Source organism: Blennius ocellaris (genome assembly GCF_963422515.1).
Source record: "Blennius ocellaris genome assembly, chromosome: 4".
Classification (NCBI taxonomy): domain Eukaryota; kingdom Metazoa; phylum Chordata; class Actinopteri; order Blenniiformes; family Blenniidae; genus Blennius; species Blennius ocellaris.
This window is the reverse complement of record NC_137653.1, coordinates 14,262,414-14,284,047: the sequence shown is the minus strand read 5'-3', so window position 1 is coordinate 14,284,047 and position 21,634 is coordinate 14,262,414. Positions and strand designations below refer to the sequence as shown.

At 41.3% G+C, this 21,634-nt stretch overlaps 1 protein-coding gene across 1 annotated transcript; it reads left to right on the top strand.

The window, feature by feature from the left end:
- Positions 1–587: 587 nt before the first annotated feature.
- On the top strand, positions 588–18,879 carry LOC308129497 (fidgetin-like protein 2; the record flags this gene model as incomplete). The annotated part of the gene is made up of 2 exons (XM_080495441.1): positions 588–630; positions 17,726–18,879. The coding sequence occupies 2 exons, from the start codon at positions 588–590 to the stop codon at positions 18,877–18,879; spliced, it is 1,197 nt and encodes a 398-aa protein (XP_080351567.1).
- Between the last annotated feature and the right edge of the window lie 2,755 nt (positions 18,880–21,634).

Genomic DNA, 21,634 nt, shown 5'->3' with positions numbered 1-21,634 from the left:
ATGCTGTACAAAATAAATTTGAATGAAAAGGACTTGACCGAATTACAAATTCACTGTTAATCATCCAGCATTTAAGGACTGTAAATCTGCTGTAATTGAACAATTAATTTATTAGCCGTTGTTAAAAAAAAAAAGGAAAAAAAAGAAAAGCATCATGTGTCAATAACATAAGCTTCACTTTCAACTATTAATGTATATGTGAATGTACGGTAAGAGTACTACAGTATGCCTTCGACATACTCTAGGCTGGCAGCATATACATAATACCAGAAAGCTTCATAAACTTAAATGGATGTGAGTATAAATATATGTGCAGTACATGTGTACCAGTCATAGAATACATTTGTTTTTTTGTGTATTCTTTTATTTTCTACCCTTTGACTGTATATTAAGATTCAGTGTCAGTAATGAAGACTGTGAAAAACATTATTCCTGGGTCTCATTTTGGATGATCGTAAGACTCTTTTATGCCTATTCCCCCTGGCCTCTTCAATTTTACATGTAGATGAAAGTGAAAACTGTGTGAGGCTTTGTCTTTTTCATGAATATTACTCGAAACCTGTGTCTTTTTCAAGGACATGGTGACAATGGAGGAGAAGGATGTGGGAGGTTTCAGGGAGAAGAGCACATGTACTGCAGTAACCTTAATCCTTTAGTCTCTGAGCCATAGAAAGAGCAATGCCTTGTCTCTTCAACCTCTGAATGATTAGTCATGATTGAAATTATTCTACATGTTTTTTATGTATATGTAATTTAATTTTTGACAATGGAAAAATGAAAATAAATAACTACAATCCAGATGGAATATAACCTATGTGTTGTTTCTTGTATTATATATAAAATGTCATGACACGGTCTCTGTTTTGTATGAGTAGTCCTGTGAATGAATGTATTTGAAGAGTTGTTTCACTAGGAGGCAGCAATTCTTCCCTTTTGATTCTGGCCGTGAAGACTTTCCCTTCTTAATATTATTAATTCAAATGTAAAACTGTTACATCAGTGTAAAAAAAAGAATAAAAAAAAGGAAGTTAAGCATCAGTAAATGAGGGGGGTGAAAACAAAATGTGTTTTACCTTCCTCTCAATCTCATGTTTCCATCCTCTCCCTCTTGTGCTGCACCCCTCCCCCAGTTTTTATCCTGAGGTGAGAGCACCATGTGCACATCTGGAGGTGATCCTGACTGCAAAAGGAGTAGCCTGTGAGAAGGAGTGTGGGGTTAAAGATGCATTGGACCCTGTATGTGTATGTCTATGTGTGCATGTGTGCCTTGGGGGTGTCATGTGATCCTGACTCCCAAATGCTCCTGATTACAAGCAGCTGGCGGGCCGCGGCGTGGACCAATGAGAGGAGCTTTTGGCTGTGACATCAGGCCCTGGAAGGGGGATGACAGGAGCATTTAGGATGGTTTATATCTCAAGCATTGAATCAGGGCACAGCAGCATCAGGCTGAACTATTACACTGCATCTCTCTCTCTCTCTCACACACACACACACACACACACACACACACACACACACACACACACACACACACACACACAGAGCTTGCCGTGGTGCCACTTGGTCTAAACATCACATTTATTTATCCACATTTTAATCAAAACAAACAAACTAGAAAGTATTCATGAGCATTCTAAATTGATTCAGAAATGTGCCCCAGTGGCCAGATTCACATCAGAAAACACAAAACAAAACAAGAATAACATTCATGATTCTAACATGATGGTCTGTTCAAGATTACATTGACTACAAATAATTAACTCTGAACTTCAAAATAATCTGGCAGGCATATCATCGTTTGTGTTTTGTGTTTTTTTTTTTTTGCTGTCTTGTAAGAAAACTTGGATATTTTGTCAGGTTCACAAACACAACTTGCTATTTTTGTATTTATTTCCGTTACTCTGCTAAATGAGGAGATTGATGTTTGGAAGGTAAATGTATCTTAACAGCCAGCACTGAAGCAAAAAGAAAAAAAGACAGAGGTTAATTTCATTATTTCAAAAGTTAAACAAAAAAAAAGGTTAGAAAGAAAGAAAGAAAGAAGCCTCCGCTTTTAAACTAAGGGAGGGTTTTCTGTTTTACAAGAAGTTAGAGTTCAAATTCCAAATTGAACCGATTTCCAAGACACTTGGTTTTATAGCCCAGAAATTTCCATTGAATGTAACATTTCTGGAAAGAGCCTCGTAAAATATGAGCGTGTCATGGCTCCAAAAGCTCAATTTCAAAATTATCAGTCTTGTATAAGAGGCGCCCAAAATGATCCTGTTTGTCTTTTCTGTCCTTTCTCTCTTTCTTTTAGACTCTCTGAGCCGTTGTCTTCTTTTCTCACTGAACAGAGGCAGCTCTCAGCTCGTCCCTCCTCTTCATCAATCTCTGTCATAAATCTGTCAAGCAGAGAGAAAGGAAACTGCTGAATACAGATTTGTCAGCAATTAATCTAACCTCTATTACCAGACTTGAATATTGTGTCCTCTATGCTGGGGAACAATAAGCCACTCAAACGTGTGCGTGTGTGTGTGTGTGTGTGTGTGTGTGTGTGTGTGTGTGTGTGTGTGTGTGTGTGTGTGTGTGTGTGTGTGTGTGTGTGTGTGTGTGTGTGTGTGTGTGTGTGTGTGTGTGAGAGAGAGAGAGAGAGAGAGAGAGAGAGCGAGCGAGAGAGAGAGAGAGAGAGAGAGCAATGCTTCAAATGCTTTGTCATTTGCAAAGAAAACAACATGAGTGTAGAGGTAAAGCATCGTTTGTGCCGCTTTTTTTCCTCTTCTCTGTTCTCTGACTACGCCAAGCGTTATTATTCAGACTTTTCTGCTTTTTGTTACTTTTAAGACCATTACTTAACAGGTAAAGCTCCAGCAGGCACACACTGCTGTCGCTTTACAGGTAATCGTTGAAGTCCACCATATTATTTAACCTTGAGGACAGATCTTCTGCTCTGAGCGAAGGCTAATTGACATTCAGCATTTGATGAAGATAAAGAGACACATGAGCGGTTAACGTGAGCTGTGGTAATGTGTTGGTGTGCTCCTTTTTATAGATTTTTCTACAGAGGCAGATTACAGTCAATATATTCCCAAGCATTCATGCAAATTCAAAGTAAACAGGAACATCCGCCTTTGAGCTATTAATAGTATCATGTTTGCCTATAACTCTGCACTGTAACATGTGCTCGTGTCCAATTTCTCTCCATGCTCTCCAATTCTCAACCTTGAATTTTTTTTTAAATACCTCAGAGAAAAATGACATTTTTCCAGAGGGACACACCTTTGATGAGAAACCTGGATTTTTTTTTTCTCCTTTCAATTCTATCACATACATTTAGACTTTTTTATGCTGTGACATAAGTGACATTTTATAAATGCACAAACTTTTTGTCTGTGCAATCTTATAATCCTCACCCCTAATTGTCTTCGATAAATGCGACCTATTGACCATGGGATTTTCCAAAGCAGTAAAGCAATAGTCATTGATCCTAATTTAAACAATCTTCTTTTAATTCAAAAACAAATCTCTACAAAACAAACAGGACTTCAGAAACGCAATGAGTCTTGAAAGAAGCCTAAAAGTGTCTGTTCCTGATAAAGGAGCATGTCACCCAGCGGGGCTGTGCTCGCTGACCTGCCTTATCAAGCTTTGAATACACAGCCAGGAGTTTTTAGTGGGATCTTTTGTTGGGTTCAGTTTTTGTTTTCCAGGAGAAAAATACAGAACATCGCAAGCCCCACAATGAACTGTGCTGACTCTGCCATTGCCTGTGAGAGACAATACCCACAATACATACATTTCCTGCTCTTTTTCCCGTAGATTTCCTGTTCCTGTTTTGTCCTTTCTGTCTCATGATTGCCCTTTTTACATCACGGCAGATCCAGCAACGCACGTTTGCATGGAATGTAGCTGCTGGTAATCATCCAGAAGCCGCCGATCAACCAATCATCACACACACACATGCACACGCACACGCACACGCACGCACACACACACACACACACACACACACACACACACACACACACACACACACACACACACACACACAATTATCATTACTGGGACAGTTCAGTGGAGCAGTGGGTCAGTGCTCAGCTGCTTCAGACAGAATTAGAGTGGCAAACAGCTGAGCTTCTCTGGGGTGCTATCATGTGACCTATCCCACCCACAAGACCAAAGCGGCGCTGGGTTAGAGTTACCATGTCCAATTTTCCAGCATGGCCTGTTATGTGTGCGCATGGAAATCCGTCTTCCTGTGTGCATTTGTCACTCGTACGCGATATGTTTCAGTAGTAATAAGCACGGTTTCAGTTCAGGAGAGTTTTCTACCTCTGCCAATAAACTTTTCTTGTTGCACGCAGAAAGCCGCACCTAAAATTTTTGAATGTCATTAGCACGCTTTCTGCCCTTTGTACCTCAACCTGTCCCAGCTACCTGTCCTCCTCCCCCCTGTGCTGCATAAACGTGAGTGGAGGTGTTCCTAACATAATAAGAGACGGCATCTGGGAGCTTCGACTCAGGTTGTGAGAATGTATCAAACAGCCCACCTTGTCTGGGATGAAAAGAACAGCAATATGCAGCACATTTTGAATTGTTTGGTTGCATTGTTTCCAGGCCTGCAGGATAACAGCATGGCTGTTTTTTTCAGTGTCTGTCAGCAAAGCAGGTAAGGGAGAAAGAGCTGAGCACTGCACTAGCTGTTACTCCTCTGAGTCACCCAATGCAAGGTCTCATAACTGCACTGCTCGTACAAGCAACTTTTTTCACTGTCCTAAGATTGTACTCTGAATATATATAAACATTCAATATAAATATAAAGTTTATATAGTTTATAAAAAAAACTATATAAACAGTATATAATATTATATATATATATGGAATATAATATTCCATATATATATAATATTACATTAAACCAATCGCAGCCGAACATTTGAGGCCAATGTGGAGGTCATATGCTGCAGCTCCTGTGTGTGCAGGCCAGTTTGTGTCTATGTATGAGTGTGCATATGTGTTTGTGTGTGTAAAGGTGGGGGGATGGGGCAGCGCAGGAATTAGGTAATATTGACATGGCTGTTTCAACCCCACCCTTTCAACAATACTAAGATCAATGTGCCCAATCAATAGAAGTCACTGGCAATAACTGAACAAGGAAAATATTCTTTTCTTTTTTTTTTCAACTTGCATGTGTCCCAACATGTTTTTCGTCAGGTTGAGGGGTTTTCATAACAACCCGCAATAAAGCATGCATGCATGTGCAAAATGAGAAAAGAAGACGCAGCAAGGCATGCATCAAGAGATTCATGTACACAGCTCAGCAGGGGAAGTGGGCTCTTTTCTGACACTGCATGATTGGTCACTTTTTCCCTCTCTCTCCCTTCCTGCTGAAATAGTTTTAACAAAAGAGAGGGAGATGGGGTGGCGTGGCTGGGGGAGGGGATGCATGGAGCTGCCCTGTTGTCACTAAGCAGAGAGAGAGAGAGAGAGAGAGAGAGAGAGAGAGAGAGAGAGAGAGAGAGAGAGAGAGAGAGCTGGAGGGCGAGCGAGGGAGTGTAGGAGAAAAGGATAGGGTCCCACAAGCCTCTTACACACACACACACGCGCGCACACACGCACGCACGCACTCATACACACGTCCATGCGTACGCACACACCACACATATTCACGGTCTTCACGCAGGTCAACCGCACACGCGTTTCCCATCGGCTCCTCTGTTGTACTTTGCGGAATAGAGGATTACTTTTGCCCACAAACTGAAACACTCATCGTGCAGATCCAGACATGGTCAAGTAAGTACATTTACCCGCTTCTGATTAAAAAAAAAAAATATCTATATATATTTTTTTTTGGGGGGGGGGGTTCTTTCGGCATTAATGACAGCGTGCGCGTCTCATGCGTCCGCGTCCCGTTTCTGTGTCTCATTTTCTTGTTTTGTACGTGCATTTTTAATCTTGTTGTCATTTGTCTATATGAGCTAAAACAAAATAAATAAAATACTCTTGACTTTGTTGACTATATGTCAACATGTGAAGACTGACAATTCATGCAATCTTCCTTGGTTATTCGGCGTTAGAGGAGAGTCCTCAGGGCGCAGTGTACAAAGTCCTCTTTGTAGTTATGATTTATCGTTTTTGTGTTGAAACTCGACTGCCTTTTAAAAAAAAATAAACGTTCATTGCTTTGACTGTTTTATGATCCGGGGTTAAACCCTCTCTGTCAGCGTCCAAACGCTATCTATCAGCTCATTAGACGCACCTACAATGTTTGAATATATGCGCAACCCTGCAAACACATGGCACGTATATGGTTCTGTGTATGGTAGTATTACTGCGAGTATTCCGAAAAGGGTTATTATTTTTAATATTATAAAGCATGTTTCGCTTATAATCACAGTACATTTTTGAGACTTTCTTTTTTCTCCTTTATTCAAGTTGATTCCTCTAAAATTCGTTTGAGGCTGTTATGCAACAAATACTATCAAAACCGTCCATCCAGTCACATGCTTGTTGTCTTCTGACTCTGACACTGGCTGGCGCATTTATACTCTTCAGGTGGCAGTGTGTCAGAGTGGTGCTGAAGTGTGAGATGAACCATGGAGCAATGTCGGAGGACCACCACTACTAGCCAACCCATCGACAGAAGGAGAAGTCGCAGCACCAGCAACCCAGGAAAGCCTTGCAGCATGCCGCTGGGCACCCACTAGCACCAAGTGGACCCCGGTCCCCCTCCTCTTCACCTGGGGGCCAGGGCTGCAGAATGCTCAGTCCTGTCACCCCATACAGTAAGTCTTTTGCTTTTTCATTGCCAGCGTTGGGATGATTGTGGAAAGCCAGACATGAATACCATGACCTCGGCTCAGCTTGAGTGTTTTCCTGTACACATTCTTCTTGTGGCTCTTCTTTTGTCCAGGACTCAGCTCCTGTGGCTGTGCAGAGGAAAACGAAGCGCTGGGCGGGCAGAGGAGGGAGGGGGTGTCTTTGAGAAGTCATGTTGAGAACACAGATATGCTAATGGCTTAAACAGCTGAGTCTCCAGGCTTTGCATTGAGGAATTTCACAGAAAGTGTTCAGTCACTGTTTTTTCAGCCCCTCTATGTGAATATAGTATAGTAAGAGTCTGTTTACACAGACGGCGGCTAAAACACCACAGTCTGCCGTGTTTTTGGGGCAAAATAAACATATTTCACATAGAAGCGGTGGTTGCGTCCAACCTGGTTCTAAGGCTTTGCATCAGTTCTTGAAAACCTTTTTTAAAAATTCACTATTCAGATAAAGACGATTCCCACCTGCAATCTGTGTGGTGTAAAAGCAGATAACCTCCCATGAATACCACCAATCATCACTGAGGTCTCTACTTGCATGTGTACAAATCACGAGATTCCTGTTCAGGCTGTTGAATATGCTTGTATTGACTGACTTGGGTATTGATTGGCCAAGCTTTAACAGGATTACAACACTAACCTGATTGGAATAATGCAACAGGGATTTACTTTGACATATTTTTACCATTCTGGAGCAGCTCCACAGAGAAGTATGGACAAACATAAAATGTTTCCTAGAGCCTTTTCTTTTTTGTTTTTTGTTTTTCTCTCTCTCTCTCTTTGCCCTGAAGTCCTCTTGGGTAAAATGAGGGAGTTGTCTGAGCAGACAGCAGTTTTAGTAACATGCATCTGTCACATTCCTCCTTTAAAGTGACTCACAGCATCTCGCTAGTTTTTCTTCCCACATTAAGCGCTCTCATGTGCTGGTATTTTAGGCTCAACTTCAGTCGCGTTTTATACACGGACTGATCTGTGATCAATCTCCAAAGACAACCACGTAAACATGCAATCAGCTACACCTCATTAAGGCCTCTGTCTGTAACGATGATAGTGTGACAGGAGGAGAGTGATGAGTAGTTTCAGCACTTTTTAGTTGCCAGATACCGGGGAGAAACGCTTCTGTGAATGAGAGCCAGATCGTTGGTAACCTAGTGTCAAGAGCCTCTCATTAGTCCCGTATAGTGTGCCACATAAACATCAACTTCTGCCTACACACACACACACACACACACACACACACACACACACACACACACACACACACACACACACACACACACACACACACACACACACACACACACACACACACACACACACACACACACACACACACACACACACACACACACACACACACACACACACACACATTAGGCCCTCTGTGGTAATCAAGAAAGCTTGTTAAACAAATTGTACCACGCTTTCGATCCTCATTAGCTGTTATAGTGAAGATGTGGGCTGCTGCTGCTGCTGCTGCTGGTGTTAAAATGTCAGACACAAGGAAAGCGCAAAGTGAAGGACAGATGGAGAAGACATGAGGAGGGACTGGTCAGCTGCAGCCTGATATATGAGTGGACACAATAAGCAAAGAGGGGGCCAGGCCAGCCTCTGCCACATGTGAGTGTGTGAGCTAAAGGAATGGGGGAAGGGTAGAACTGACCACACAGGCTGGGACACACACTCCTGTCTTTACTGCCGCAACGAAAGAAAGAGGCTTAAGAAAGGAAGAAAGGAGTGGGGAAAATTTTGTGAGAAAGAAAAGTGAAAATGTCTATTTAAAAAAAAAAAAATCAACAAAAATTATCCAAACAAAGTGAGTGACCTTTATTGAGGTGGTAAAACCATGTGAGCAGCAGTATCTCAACCTGGAGCTTCTCTCTCACTGGTCATTTTGTGATTTAGGAGATACGAAATAATGTGCAGGTAAAGGAGAAAACATAAATCAAATATGTTAGAGTATTTGATTGGCTCTCTAGCGTGTGGCCTTGTGGATTGTGCAAACCCAGAGAAAAGGGGGAAGGGGATATAAAAGTCAGAGGGAGGGTCCTCGCCTCCTTGCACACTGACTTTGCGCTCAGCGTTTCAGACTATGGCCACTGCTTACATAACAGTTGAACCCTCATTTGTAAGTGGGACAGAGCAAGCAGGGTGACATGGATGTTTTGTATTGCAACGTAATCCTGGCAAGCTCCACCTGTCCACATGCTTATTGATCGGAGCAGAGCTGTGAGTCATCTTTTAACTTACACGAATCACTAGTTTGCAAACAGCCAATAGGGCAGCACGGTACCTATTCTGATTTTTCTTTTTATCCCACTGTTCTTTTGCCTTGAATTGGATTTTAATATGCTGGATGTAAGGAGAGGATATGTGCTTTGTAAATAGATCTCAGGTTAGATTCTTGGCATTCCTGCAGCTTGACTCATCCGATAGCCAAAAGACCTTCTGCATGTCGGCCAGGAGAAGCTGAACACGGCATAAAAAACACAATACGGGAGTGTGCTTGTGACAAACAAACGTGTGAGTGTGTGTATGTGTGTTTGTGTGTGTGTGTGTGTGTGTGTGTGTGTGTGTGTGTGTGTGTGTGTGTGTGTGTGTGTGTGTGTGTGGGTGTGCGTGTGTGTGTCCGTCTTCAGGGGATGCCTTTGTTTATTGTGAGAGGGGTAAAAGCGCTAACAGAAACCCTTCAGCTCCAGGAGGGTGATTTTTGTTTCCACTGCCCATCCAAGCAGCCAACCATCACTGATGTTTCACCACCCCCCAAATCCCATTCCAGTCCGCCCCTTCCCCCACGTGTACTTCCATCTAATTAACCCCTAATTACTCTTTACTGACCAAGCCCTGGACCAGGAGTCAAACTGGTCTCCATTGACGCATAGAAAACATCAATAATTTACATAAATTGGTTTCTTTGAAGGAGAAACTCCTCAGCTCACCAGTATTTTGCACCAGAATTATCCACTCTCCATATGAAGAATGAAGAAAGAAAAAAAAAAAAAACGCTTAACCTGTTTTGTTGGCGTTTGTTGACGGCTGGACGGAAAGCAGGGATGTTCATGCCGAATCACTGAGGCTGCTGTTTAGGATCAAAAATACTTTTTGCTTGATGCTAATAATCATACACACATTGCGCATTTGGTGAAAAGCGAAGGACAAAACAATACTATGACGCCACTTCGTACTCTCGGCCCATTATAGGACACTTTCATGTTACAGTTCACGTATAACATTCAAGACAGATTTGTGCATTGAAGAAGCATGTCATGGTGGATACCCCACAAACAACTGTGGATTTTACTGTGGCTGTCTTGCTCTTCTTCAAACATGCAGGAGTTACTTGCTTCAAAATGTAGCTTTTCCACTCTTTGGTAGATCCCTGTCCCCTCTTGGCTCCACATGCATCTTGCAGGCCATCACCTCTTTTATTATAATTTTGTTTTACTTACCATCTGCACATCACTGCGCAACTTTTTCAAAAATGCGCAAATTGTATTGGTTAACGTGAGAACAATAAATGTGTGGAAACGTGTGTGTGTTTTTTTCTTCTTCAAGTAAACACATATACATTATTTTAACAAAGTGTGCACAGTTTTGTACCTAAAGCCAAGAAGTGGGTGATACAGTCCTGAATTAATATCATGACATTTCAAGTTATTAAAAAATAATTAACACAATAAATTGTTTCAATAATATGTTTAATATGTCAAAGATTGCCTTTCAACAATAACCTATTAAAATTAGCATCACCGTTCAAGCTGCAACGCTGACCTTTGCTATTATTAATGGGGTTATATTTCAGCATTAAGTCAATTGAAAAACAGCTAAATCATTAATATCAGTGGTTAGATTGGCAAACGTTTTATGATACGACAATACCAGCTATACCACCAATGTTTTCAGCTGTTTAGAAAACACAGACTGAAGTCTTAATGAAACAAATATGACATTTCTAGTCCTATTGAGAAAAATGTTTTATATGTCTTTACTCAGGAATTCATTGAGGACAAGTACAATGTGAATGTGAACACATCCGTTGTCATGAGTATAAAATGCCTGTGAGGGAGATTTCTCGTGTTAATAATGACACTTACATTGAGCTGAGTGCTGTTATAAATTGTCTAATTTACACTTGTCAGACCAATTTCAGAACACATTCATCACCAGGTGCTTCATTTGAAACTCTCTTTTCCAATTCAAGCAAATAACACAAACCATAAACGTATACTTACGTGCTTCCACCATTAAAACCTCAGGGCATCTCACGTCTCTTGGTATGGAACGTTTAACATAATCACTTTTCAGTTGAGAGACATGATTCTTAGCATATATAATTTAGCCAAGAAAGATATGGTGCCAAATGTTTGCACAATACTGGAGATTTCTGGTGTATTATACAAATATAAAATGCTACAAAAACACAAGCTGGAGGAATCAAAGGGAAGCTTAAACGCCATGTAAAATGAATATCACTGGTAGAATGAAGTATCCGTGGAATTTTTCTCTTTTTCCATTTTGGATAAGTGTTGTGAAATCATGTTACGTTAAATAAAGTTGATTACGACGTGTCCTTGTATGCATTGTGCAAGATCTAGAGTTATGGTAAATGAGCCGGTCGACATTCGAAGCCGACATAGGACGGAATAGCACAGCAACAGTGTGACAAACCTAACAGGTATGTCTGAAGACAGCTGCTGATGTATACATATAATTTTAAAACCTTGACCTCCGTTTGTGCTCTTGGTTCTATTTACACCGTGTCTTGTAGCCACGGTGCTGCAAGACAAAGAGGAAGCACTGGTCGACAGTATCGTAATCGCAATGATTACGGGAAGCCGCCATAGTGCCAAGCCGGCTTTATTCCCATCTTTTCTGATGGTAAGCCAAGCATGAGCAAGAATGAAGGGGTGCTTCCAGACCTCAAGACACAAAGACCACAAAGTGCTGGATTAGGGTGACCGTCACCCTCATTACACCCAAACTCCGCTGCCTAATATCCTCTCTCAAGCACAGATGTCTGATACGGCAGCTCATTATGAACAGGGGGGGGGGGGGGGGTGATCAACTGCAGTAATTCACATTGTCTGAACAGAAGTTCATTTTTACTTCAAGATACGTTAGAAAGGAGCTATTCTGTACACTGTGTAAAACAATTGCTACCTGGAGATTAAAAAAAAAAATTCCAGGATGACCCACACAGCAAGTTGTTGTCTATATGTTCTAAAACATCTCATATTTTACTGTTGTGATATTAAAAACATATTGACTTGATCTGCTGCATGTTTCTGTATCTTTGCAATTTGCCAGGGAAGAAAAGGCATGCAAAGGAGCCATAAAAGAAGTCTCACGCTCACAAAAATGTTCCAGCAAAGGGCATTCTTAACAAATCCACTTTAAATTACTGGAGTTTGTAACTGTATGTTTGTACCTGCTCACTGTTTCATTCCCCAGCAAGGCTTCAATGCTTGCCGAATAATTACTTGATTGTGGACTAAACTCTTCAAATAAGTTGCAAGCTTATGCGGAGGATAAAGACAAGGTTTACCGGGGACGCTTCTTTAATGCTGGTCACTGATTGTCAGATTGTCGCCGAGCTCTGACACTCACATAAGCCGCACACGCTCTAATCCATCATTAGTCTGGTTTCTTTTCCCAGTCTCGCCCTCAACATATCCAAACCCTCCAGTTCACTGTAGCGTCTTCTGATCTCACAGCGATCACTTCCCCCTTTGTTCAGTTTTCACATACTTTCCGAGAGGAATCCAGACTCAGTAGATTACAGCGCTGAAATGTCTGAGCGAGATTATCCACCATCTGCTGAAGAGGACTAGATTGAAGACGAAGTAGCAAATGATTGGCTCATGGCAGTGGCCAGCATGACCAGTGAGTAACAGTCTGATGACACCATGTCTGCATTTTTTATGAATCTGTGTAGAGTAGTGATGTGGTGGTGGACTTTCTGTGCACATGTTAAAGTAAATGGTAAGAAAAATGGTTTTCATTAGGAGGGCGGACTGCATGCAACTATTAACTTATGACTGTGATAGTGGAGCTACTATTGACGCTTTTCCACGAGTACCTACTCAACCCTGCTCGACTCAACTCGCCTTGCTTTTGACGCTTTTCCATTACGTGCTAGTATCTGGTACCAGGTACTTTCGTGGTACCGGCGAGTAGATAATGTGACGAGCAGCGATGAGTTGCAGGCGTTTCTTTGTCTGGTGGTGACCAGAGGATTCAGCGAGAGCTCGATGGAGCGACAAGCTACGAGTATCAGAAGGTCTCTGAGCCACAGATACCACCGGTGTTCCGGATTAAACGTTTTTCCTGTTAACTGGCTTCTTCAAGCAGCCCCTTTTCACAGCAGATGTTAAAAACCCGACCAAAATCCGTAGCTGTCCTGGTGAATGTTGTTTAACTGCATTTCCCTTAAAGTTTAAAGTATCGTATCGTTTGTTTGTCTTGTTTTAACATCAGCTGCTGCTAATGTCTTGTGACAGAAGTCACCAGTTAACAGGGGCACCAGTGAATCTGAAACACCGGACAGTGAAACATGATCATAACAATCCACATTTTGTGATATTCTAATTATGAATATATAAAAATATATTCTATTTAATTTATTATTTGAGCTGATATCCAATTCATGTTTGTCGTACTCCATGGTAATGGAGAACTACAGAGGCTGAGTCCAGTAGAGGTGAGGCGAAGAAGGTTGAGTCGAGTCGGGCTGAGTAGGTACTCGTGTGGAAAAGTGTCATAACAGTCAGAGTGTTGGAGAGGAGCTGAAAGCTATCTCTCAGTCTGCAGAAAAACATGTCTGCTTGTGCAGAGTCTGTTACTGGATGTAATTAATTGATTCCACGGTGGCGGTGTAATTTCAGGTTTCTGTGGAATTCCAAGACGTTTGTTTTTGTTGTTGTTGTTGTTCTCGGAGGAGCACACACAATAAAAGATAATATTTATTTTGAGCTTCTGTGCTCTTAAATTGGCACAAAAATCTTTACGTCTATAAATAATCAAACCTCACAGACGCCATTGCATTTACTTTATCCGAACAAAATAAATTGCTATTAGATTAGATTTTACATTAAATTAATTTACATTACATTACTAGATTAATGATGCTTTATAACTGTGGCAGGCCAGTTAAAGAAATAGACTGTTGCAGATTGCCCAAGGACATCTGTGTCAGAGTGTGAAGCGTGTACACATTTTTATTGAAAGGCGAATGTTGTATTTTCACTTAACCGTATATAAGCCGTACACCGTAAATTTGGATAAAAGACATTTTAGACATTTAGCCAAGGTTGACTATACACATTAAGCTCAAGGTCTCTGGACAGCCATTAATGCCTGACCATTCAGTTCAGTCATTATTGGTTGAACAATTGAGGGAGGGCTGCATGATGGGTAGTAAAAGAACAAAATATCTAGAACAGCCCCAAAACACAAAAAAACCCAACATCTTGTAAGGTGAAGGTAGGCACAGAGACTCTTATTGTTTCCATTAGTAAATTCAGATGTTTTTGTATCATTATAGTAGTGTTTTCTTCATTGATATTAAGTTTAATTATAATTTTGTGAAGCAAAACAGGGTTGACTAAATACGGCATATATATAAGTATTATGTAAACGTAATATAAAGTAGACATAGCAGAGTTGGTAGCAACTTGAAAAGTAATGGAACAAACAGTAATTACTCAACAATAATAATAATACACTTAAATATATATTTTATTACATAAATGTATTTTGTAAAGGTTACCTTAGCCGCCCTCCCTTTAATTACCTGATTATTATTCATTTATTCAGTTGTACACTCAATGTCTTAACAAAATAATCACATCACATATAACACACATATTGTGGCTTGTATTGATTTGGGTCACAGCCTCAGTTGTTGTAGACGTGTAGCCTGTATAAAAAAAAAAATCCAGGTAACCTTGACGGACTGACTCATCCTGCCTCACCTGGGAGCGTCTCCATAGCAACTAGTTTACTTTATGGCCTACATGTTCAGTTGTGCCGCTGCAGGTGAAAGCATGCATCGTCTCAAAACCAGAGGTGCTCTTTGAAGAGAGCAAAAGAGAACAACCCATCTTTTAGGAAATATTGTTTTTGAAGACATTTTTATCATACTAGATTTGAGGGAATATCTCACTATTTAAAACAAACTACATTTGTTCATCCAGTCAGGTGGCAGTGAAGGGCAGATGGGGGCGTATATTCAATATGATAATAATGAGAAAATAAAAAGAAGAAAGCTGCAATTGCTTATTCTTTGATTAGATTTCATCTAGTCCTTATTTTTGAGTCAGTACTCATGAGTCATCAGGAAAAAAACTGAATGAGATCAGGTTATCCCAAAGTAGCTAATTAATCTGTTTTTCCAAGCCTGTGAGAAAAGTTGATTCATCGCTGAAGGCGTAGCTGTGGCTTGTTGTTCTTTTATTATATGTGACCTTGAGTATTGTAATTATAAATTCATAGACAACAGAGCCTCAGACACTTCTTTTCTGCAGTATAGAGCCTCTTTGTTGGGATCATTTGAGCAAAGAAAGTCCAAATTACCTAAATTGCATTATATTGATAAATGCCTGTAAATGGTGCCTTTGTGCTACTTTTGTTCAGTTTACTTAATTTCTAGGGTCTCTGACCTCAACTTGAGTGACAAAGTCCTTTTTGATCTGTATGGAGATGTAGTAATAGTCACCGCACAGCAGGCACAGTGACTTGAGCCCCCTCCCTCAACCCTTTGGGGCCCTGGGCCTGGAAACCCATTCTGTTATCCACCAGTGATCTGTTGACTTACTGAGAAAAACCATGACTCAAACATGCCTGACTTGTTTATATGCAATGTAGTTTAGTTTCTGATGACACTTTAAAGGACTACAACTCATTTTCCCTCTGCTGTTGTGTTTGCATGGGAAAACATGCCTTCAATGTTCATGTGGTCAGGATGTGCACCGCAGCCAGACAAAATTCCCTCGAGCAAAGGGATTTTCAGAGCCAACGTCCGGCCTGAGCTGGTCGACAGCACTACGATCCCTGGATTGGATGAGTGGGATTATTGGGCTGAAGGATCATTTAATTTAGGGATCAACATGTGGACCGTTTAGCGGCCCATCTGGTGGTCTTTGTGGACATGTGACACAACCTGCCGTAATCCACATTTGCGAATGAGTAAACGTGTGTGTGCATGTGTGACGTTGAATAAATGAAAAGTCTTGCCACTGCTGCTTTCATTTTCTTTTACTTTCCTTTGTCAAATGTGTTTTAACTGAATCAAGAAGAAAATATTGAATCATTGCGAGTTTAGTCTGGTTTCATCTGATCATGAACTGAAAATATTTGTGACGGTTGGTTATAAGAAGCGTTGCCAGATGTTTCCATCCATTTTAAGATTAATCGTTAAAAAATTCCAATCTCCAATCAAAGCAAAGATATTAAGATATTAAGACGCACTCAATAATTCCAACATGTGTTCAATCCTTGCCAGACAATTACGTCTTGACAGCATCTGACAAATTTGGGAGGAAAAAAAAGTTAATAAAGAAGGCATGAATAAATGTCCTATTGGAACTAATTATGAAAATTTGAACTGCGTAGTCTCATTTCTGAAATGTGAAAATTACGACATGATCAAATAATAACAAGGTCTTCCACGGGATTTTCACAAAGGCAGCATTGTAGGCCTTTTATCATTCAGTTTCAAAGATTATACCCAACCAAGGCAGTGGAACCATGATTATGTTACATAATCACAAAAAAGTTAAGTCAGTGAAGCCATTGATACCTCAATATTACAGAATATTCCTCGTTAGATGAAACAAAAACACATAAAAAAAAAAAGTATGTTGTCAATGATAAAAGGAAAACAAAAAAAGAAGAATTACCCCAAATTTGTATTGTTTACCGACATGCAATCATGTTCTTGGTTTTGTGTAATATCATAATAAGTGATGGGATATTTTATCACTGACTTTCCTATGAAACAGTATCTCACGCAGGGAGGCCCACCTGAATACATTTGGTCTATACTCACAAAGTAATGTTTGTTATAGATTCATTATAGAGATACAGCATTAGATTGTTGGCCAGTAATGATATGTCACTTGATGCTGATGAAGTTTTCACAGTAGCATCTTCCGCTGACAAATGCTGTTGCGGGGAAGCCCGTTTGGCCTGAGCCTGGGGTCAGGACAGTTTAATAATACTCTGCAATGCCTGGAATGTCTGCCTAATGCTGGTTCAAAATGACAAACCCTCAACCACTAAACCAGTGGATTACATGGTGTAAAAATCCATGTATAACTGCAAATGTCACAAAACAATCTGACTCTCCAGCCTGCTTAAATCAATAGCTACACTTGTATTAGTGTTCCTAAATGCTTTGGTGTAGTCTCAGTGTGATGTGGAGGAAAAACTGCTATGATCTCCCTCCCGAGGAGTGTCCCCGCCTTCTACCCCCTCTCCTGACCAGCAGACCCCTGAGGTTTTGGCCGAATTAGATCACACGCCTGGTGGGGGTGGTTTTGTGGACTAAGAGACTCACAGAGAGACAACAATGGCCCCAATGTGAGAGAGGCAAAGGCAGAGGGCAGTGCGCGGGCTGATAGAGGCTTATCGCCGTGGAGACCAGGCTGGGGGCGATGTTGGCAGCTTCACATGAAGATTAGAGCAGTTGTGTCCTGCCTGGATGAGACTGTGTAAAAGAGCATGGGCGAAGCATTGATAAGATTCTGGAAAGAATCAGCTTTCCAAGGTGATTATGAGATCATATATTTAGATTTGGCTTTCAAAAAGAAGAGGGGTCAAGATGCCTCAAATTTTGGTCTTGGCATTTTGAATTTTCACATGTAATAGGATTATTTTTAAGTGAATACGTGGTTGAACATCTTTGGTCTTGTTTGTTTCAGGTCTGTTGAAGATGCACTGGTCTCCGGAGCACGCCGCCTCTTTATCTCAGTGGCCTGAGCAGCACCTAGACGTTACCTCCACCACCTCGCCGCCGTCTGCCCACAAACACGACCCGTACAGTACGGCTGCTCGCCGTGGCTACGCCCCCTCAGGTTATCCTTGGGCCAGTGATGACATATCAGCCCTCACTGCTTCCTCCCTGCTCAAACGTTATGCTGAGAAGTACTCGGGCCTGGAGTTGTCTTATGACCGCCCTGCAGCAGGGGCCTACGGAGAGCCAGGGACTTTCCTGAAGTCAGAGTCTGAGCCCTGGTCACTGGGTCAGGGCATGGAGTGTTACCCTGGACTGGAGGCGCTCACTGGCACTAAGGTGGGCTCTGCTGCTGTGGGGATCCCTGCCACAGGAAGTGTAACAGTAGTTAGCAGTAACCTGACCTCTGAGCCCATCTACAGTGGTGCTGGTTCCTGCAGCACCCCCTCGTCTCAGGAATACCCTCCCACCTATAACAGCACCTACTTGTCCTCAGGATACTGCCCTCAGCCCAGCGCTGCACTCCCACCTGGCCCCCTGCACACTTTGCAGCCCGCACCCACTCTGGTGCCCGGCTACAGCACCAGCACTCCTGTGTACAACTACCCGCCAGGATGCTACCCCCAAACCAGCCTGTCCTCGGGGTACAGCCACCCCAGCTCTTCCTACCTGCCATCTGGGATTAGTGCTCCCACTCCTCTGGCCCCAAGGCCCTCCATGGTAGGGGGCAGTTACAGCTACCCACCCCACAGTCTCGGAGGGACCTCAGACGCAGGGGCACCGTTGAAACGCAAGGCCTTTGAGATGACTGAAGAAGGCCAGGAGGGAGCGGATGTGGAGGGCTCGCGCTACAGAAAGTATGGTAATGGGCACGGCAAAGGGCATGGCAACGGTCACAGCAATGGCTACGACATGAGTAGCTCAGCCTCCGACCCACAGGCCTACAAATCTGGAAAGCCCCTCATCTCATCGCCGTACGGGGGTGCCGGGGACTACAGCCCACCATCAGGCCTGGCAGGAGAGGGGGTATCAGGGGAGCACAACTTTCCCCAACAGCAGAGAATGCCTCTGAAGATACCTGCAGCTCACACACGATCTGAGGACCCAACTGGGGGGCGCTGATAGCCCCAAATCCTGTATGAGAGGATTCCCTCGTTCCTTAAAATCAACCGGGGTTCTTCAACTGAACGGACTTGTGGACGTATATCAGTGAAAACCCTAATTTTCACACAAGAGCACGCGACGGGTTACTCTTGTGTATGATAAACATTTTCTTTACTAGTGTTTTTCCAAAGATTCAAAGGGGGTGTTGGGTTCCAGTTTTGCCCTTTAAGGTTGAGGTAAGTGTGAGGAACAAGGTCGAGGCATTCTCTACATTAAGACAGTCCAAATATATGAGTGTTTGTTTCTCTCAGGATCCTATTTATTTCTTTCCTGCTTCAGTAGCAGCAGCACTACAACATTGCTATTTTAGAAGTTCATGTAATTATTTGTGGCCATGATGTTTGTGAAAGGCCTTTGACTGCAATATGTTCTATCATACAACAGAGATAAAAAATAATTACTGTCCAAAAAGTAAAGAAAGCAATAACTACAATGGCGAGTTTGTCATAAAACTTCAGCACAATCACTACGACACAGCTGACTGTGAGGCTCAATGCGTCACTTGGCCTTGAGAAATTAATGTTTTCTTGCTTTGACCTTTTTCCTTATGCCTGTTTTTTTTTCTCCTCCACAGTTTTATTTGCCTCTCTTTTGCCTCATTTCTTCACTGGAGCCCCGCCTCCTCCACACAACCTTTGTAACCTGTTTTTGTCCACTTTATGCATATTGAGCTGCTCATCAAACTATGACTTGGTTGTACACACGGAGTCGCCCCTTATAATAGGACTATTTACATCTTAATGCAATAAAATAGTATTGGACAATTATTAGAGGTTTTATGATAATTTTGAGGAAAAAAATGTCATTATTAACAAAACTCAAATTATATATTTCTGCTAATCCAAAAACCGACAGGTATCGTTTCTCAAGAATACATCCAAGTTCTGTACTTGGCTGTTCTTATGCCTTGTCTTTAGTGTTTAAATTATTGCAAAACAATTATCCATATAAATCAAGAGCTACCAAATAAATAGCAAAAATGCTAAAACATGCATTCACTCAGAACAGTTGAAGGTGCACAAAGTCTGTTTGGATGTGCAGCTCAGACTTCGGGTAAATGCTTCTGAGTGCCTCCTTCAGCTTCCGCTCAACAAAAACTTTTCTATGAAGATTTACCTGCCTGTCTGCCACAATTTGCTTTTTTTTAATATGCATTGTCTTTTGCCTCTCAGAAGGATGATTTATAGTCGTGTTACCAAATGCTCAGGAAAATTATTGTTACCTCAGAATGATAAAAATAAGAATGTATGTTATTACCTTAGGGTGTTTTTTTTAGGGAGCTTTATGGAGCAAGGTGGGGAAACGGAGCCATGGCCGACACTTCAGGGAAACAATGAGCTTACAAGGCCTTTCAATAGCATAAAATACACGCATGCAAACGCACAACGCTAACCACACAGCTTTCTAGTTCTGGAAAACGTAAGGTTTTTGTACCAAGGCCTGAAATGTTGAATGTAATTCAGATATTTTTTTTAAAAAGTACAATACATGCCATAATGTACATCGATGATGTTTTTAGATATATGAAACATATTTTCTTTGTGTATAGATGTAATTCCCTATTAGGTATTGGTGGAGAAATGAATGATGTGTTAAGTGTTAGTGTAGTTAGCAGTGGGGAAAAGGGGGGGTTGTGGGCAAACTGTCAAAATGAAGCACTCCTCATGAACTATATTTGGCATTTTAAGACGTACAAATACTATTCTGTAACAATCGGTGATGTGGCTTTAATGTCATCGTAAAGTGTTTGATTCCCAGTTTGTATAACCGTTCAACATGTAGTCACGAGTCAATCGGCTTGAATTTAGCGCTTTACTGCTGACATCATGAGATGGAGACGTTAAATATTATCAGCATACCAACGTGTATGCCATCCTTTCATAAATTGTGCCATGCTCTTACTTTTGCAAACAAAGCCCTTTGGATCAGACATAATGAAAACATGATCAGGTTTGTTCTGAATTTCAGTGTGATTAAAAAAAATTAAAAAAGGAATAAGGATTGTTCGTTACACACATGCTTAAATGTAAAGTTACTCAGATTTAGTTAAACGTGAAAGATTTAGACAAAAAAAAGACCCTTTACACACTGAGAAATAAAACTGATTTCAGATGATTGTGTATTTCCCCGACATTTGATGAACTTTTAAGCGCTTAGCTACTACAAATGGATGCTCTTTATTGTCACAGGAATAACGTGCTCTACAGTAATTTACTCTCTGTAACAAGTCTTCTACTTCTGTATCTCAATGCGTCTATGACTCAGTGAGGAGAGTTGAAGTTTTACTGCAGATGAAAAATTGGGCTTTGTTTTTATCTTGTTCTTTCTTCAGTTGTACCTTCGTTGAATCTTGTACATTCTCTGTAACCATTTCTACCTCAAGTTGAAGACATTGTACATGGAAGTATTTATTTCATGTCATTACACATGCCTGTTTCAGAGCAGTGTTTCCATTTCTTGGCTTGTTATAGTCTACCTCACTAAAGATTGTTGTGTCATTGAAATGAAGATATCATACCAGAAAATATTTTTTTCTTGACTTTGTTTTTGTTGTCTGTGAGAATGAAAAATGTTTTAGTGTCTTTATCATTTACTGAATAATACTTTGAATATAAGATAACATTGGCTGCAGTATCCGTGTTCTTATTTACAAATAAGTAGATCAGGCCTGAAGTCTGTCTGGCACTGATGGATTACTCTCAGGGAAGTGACA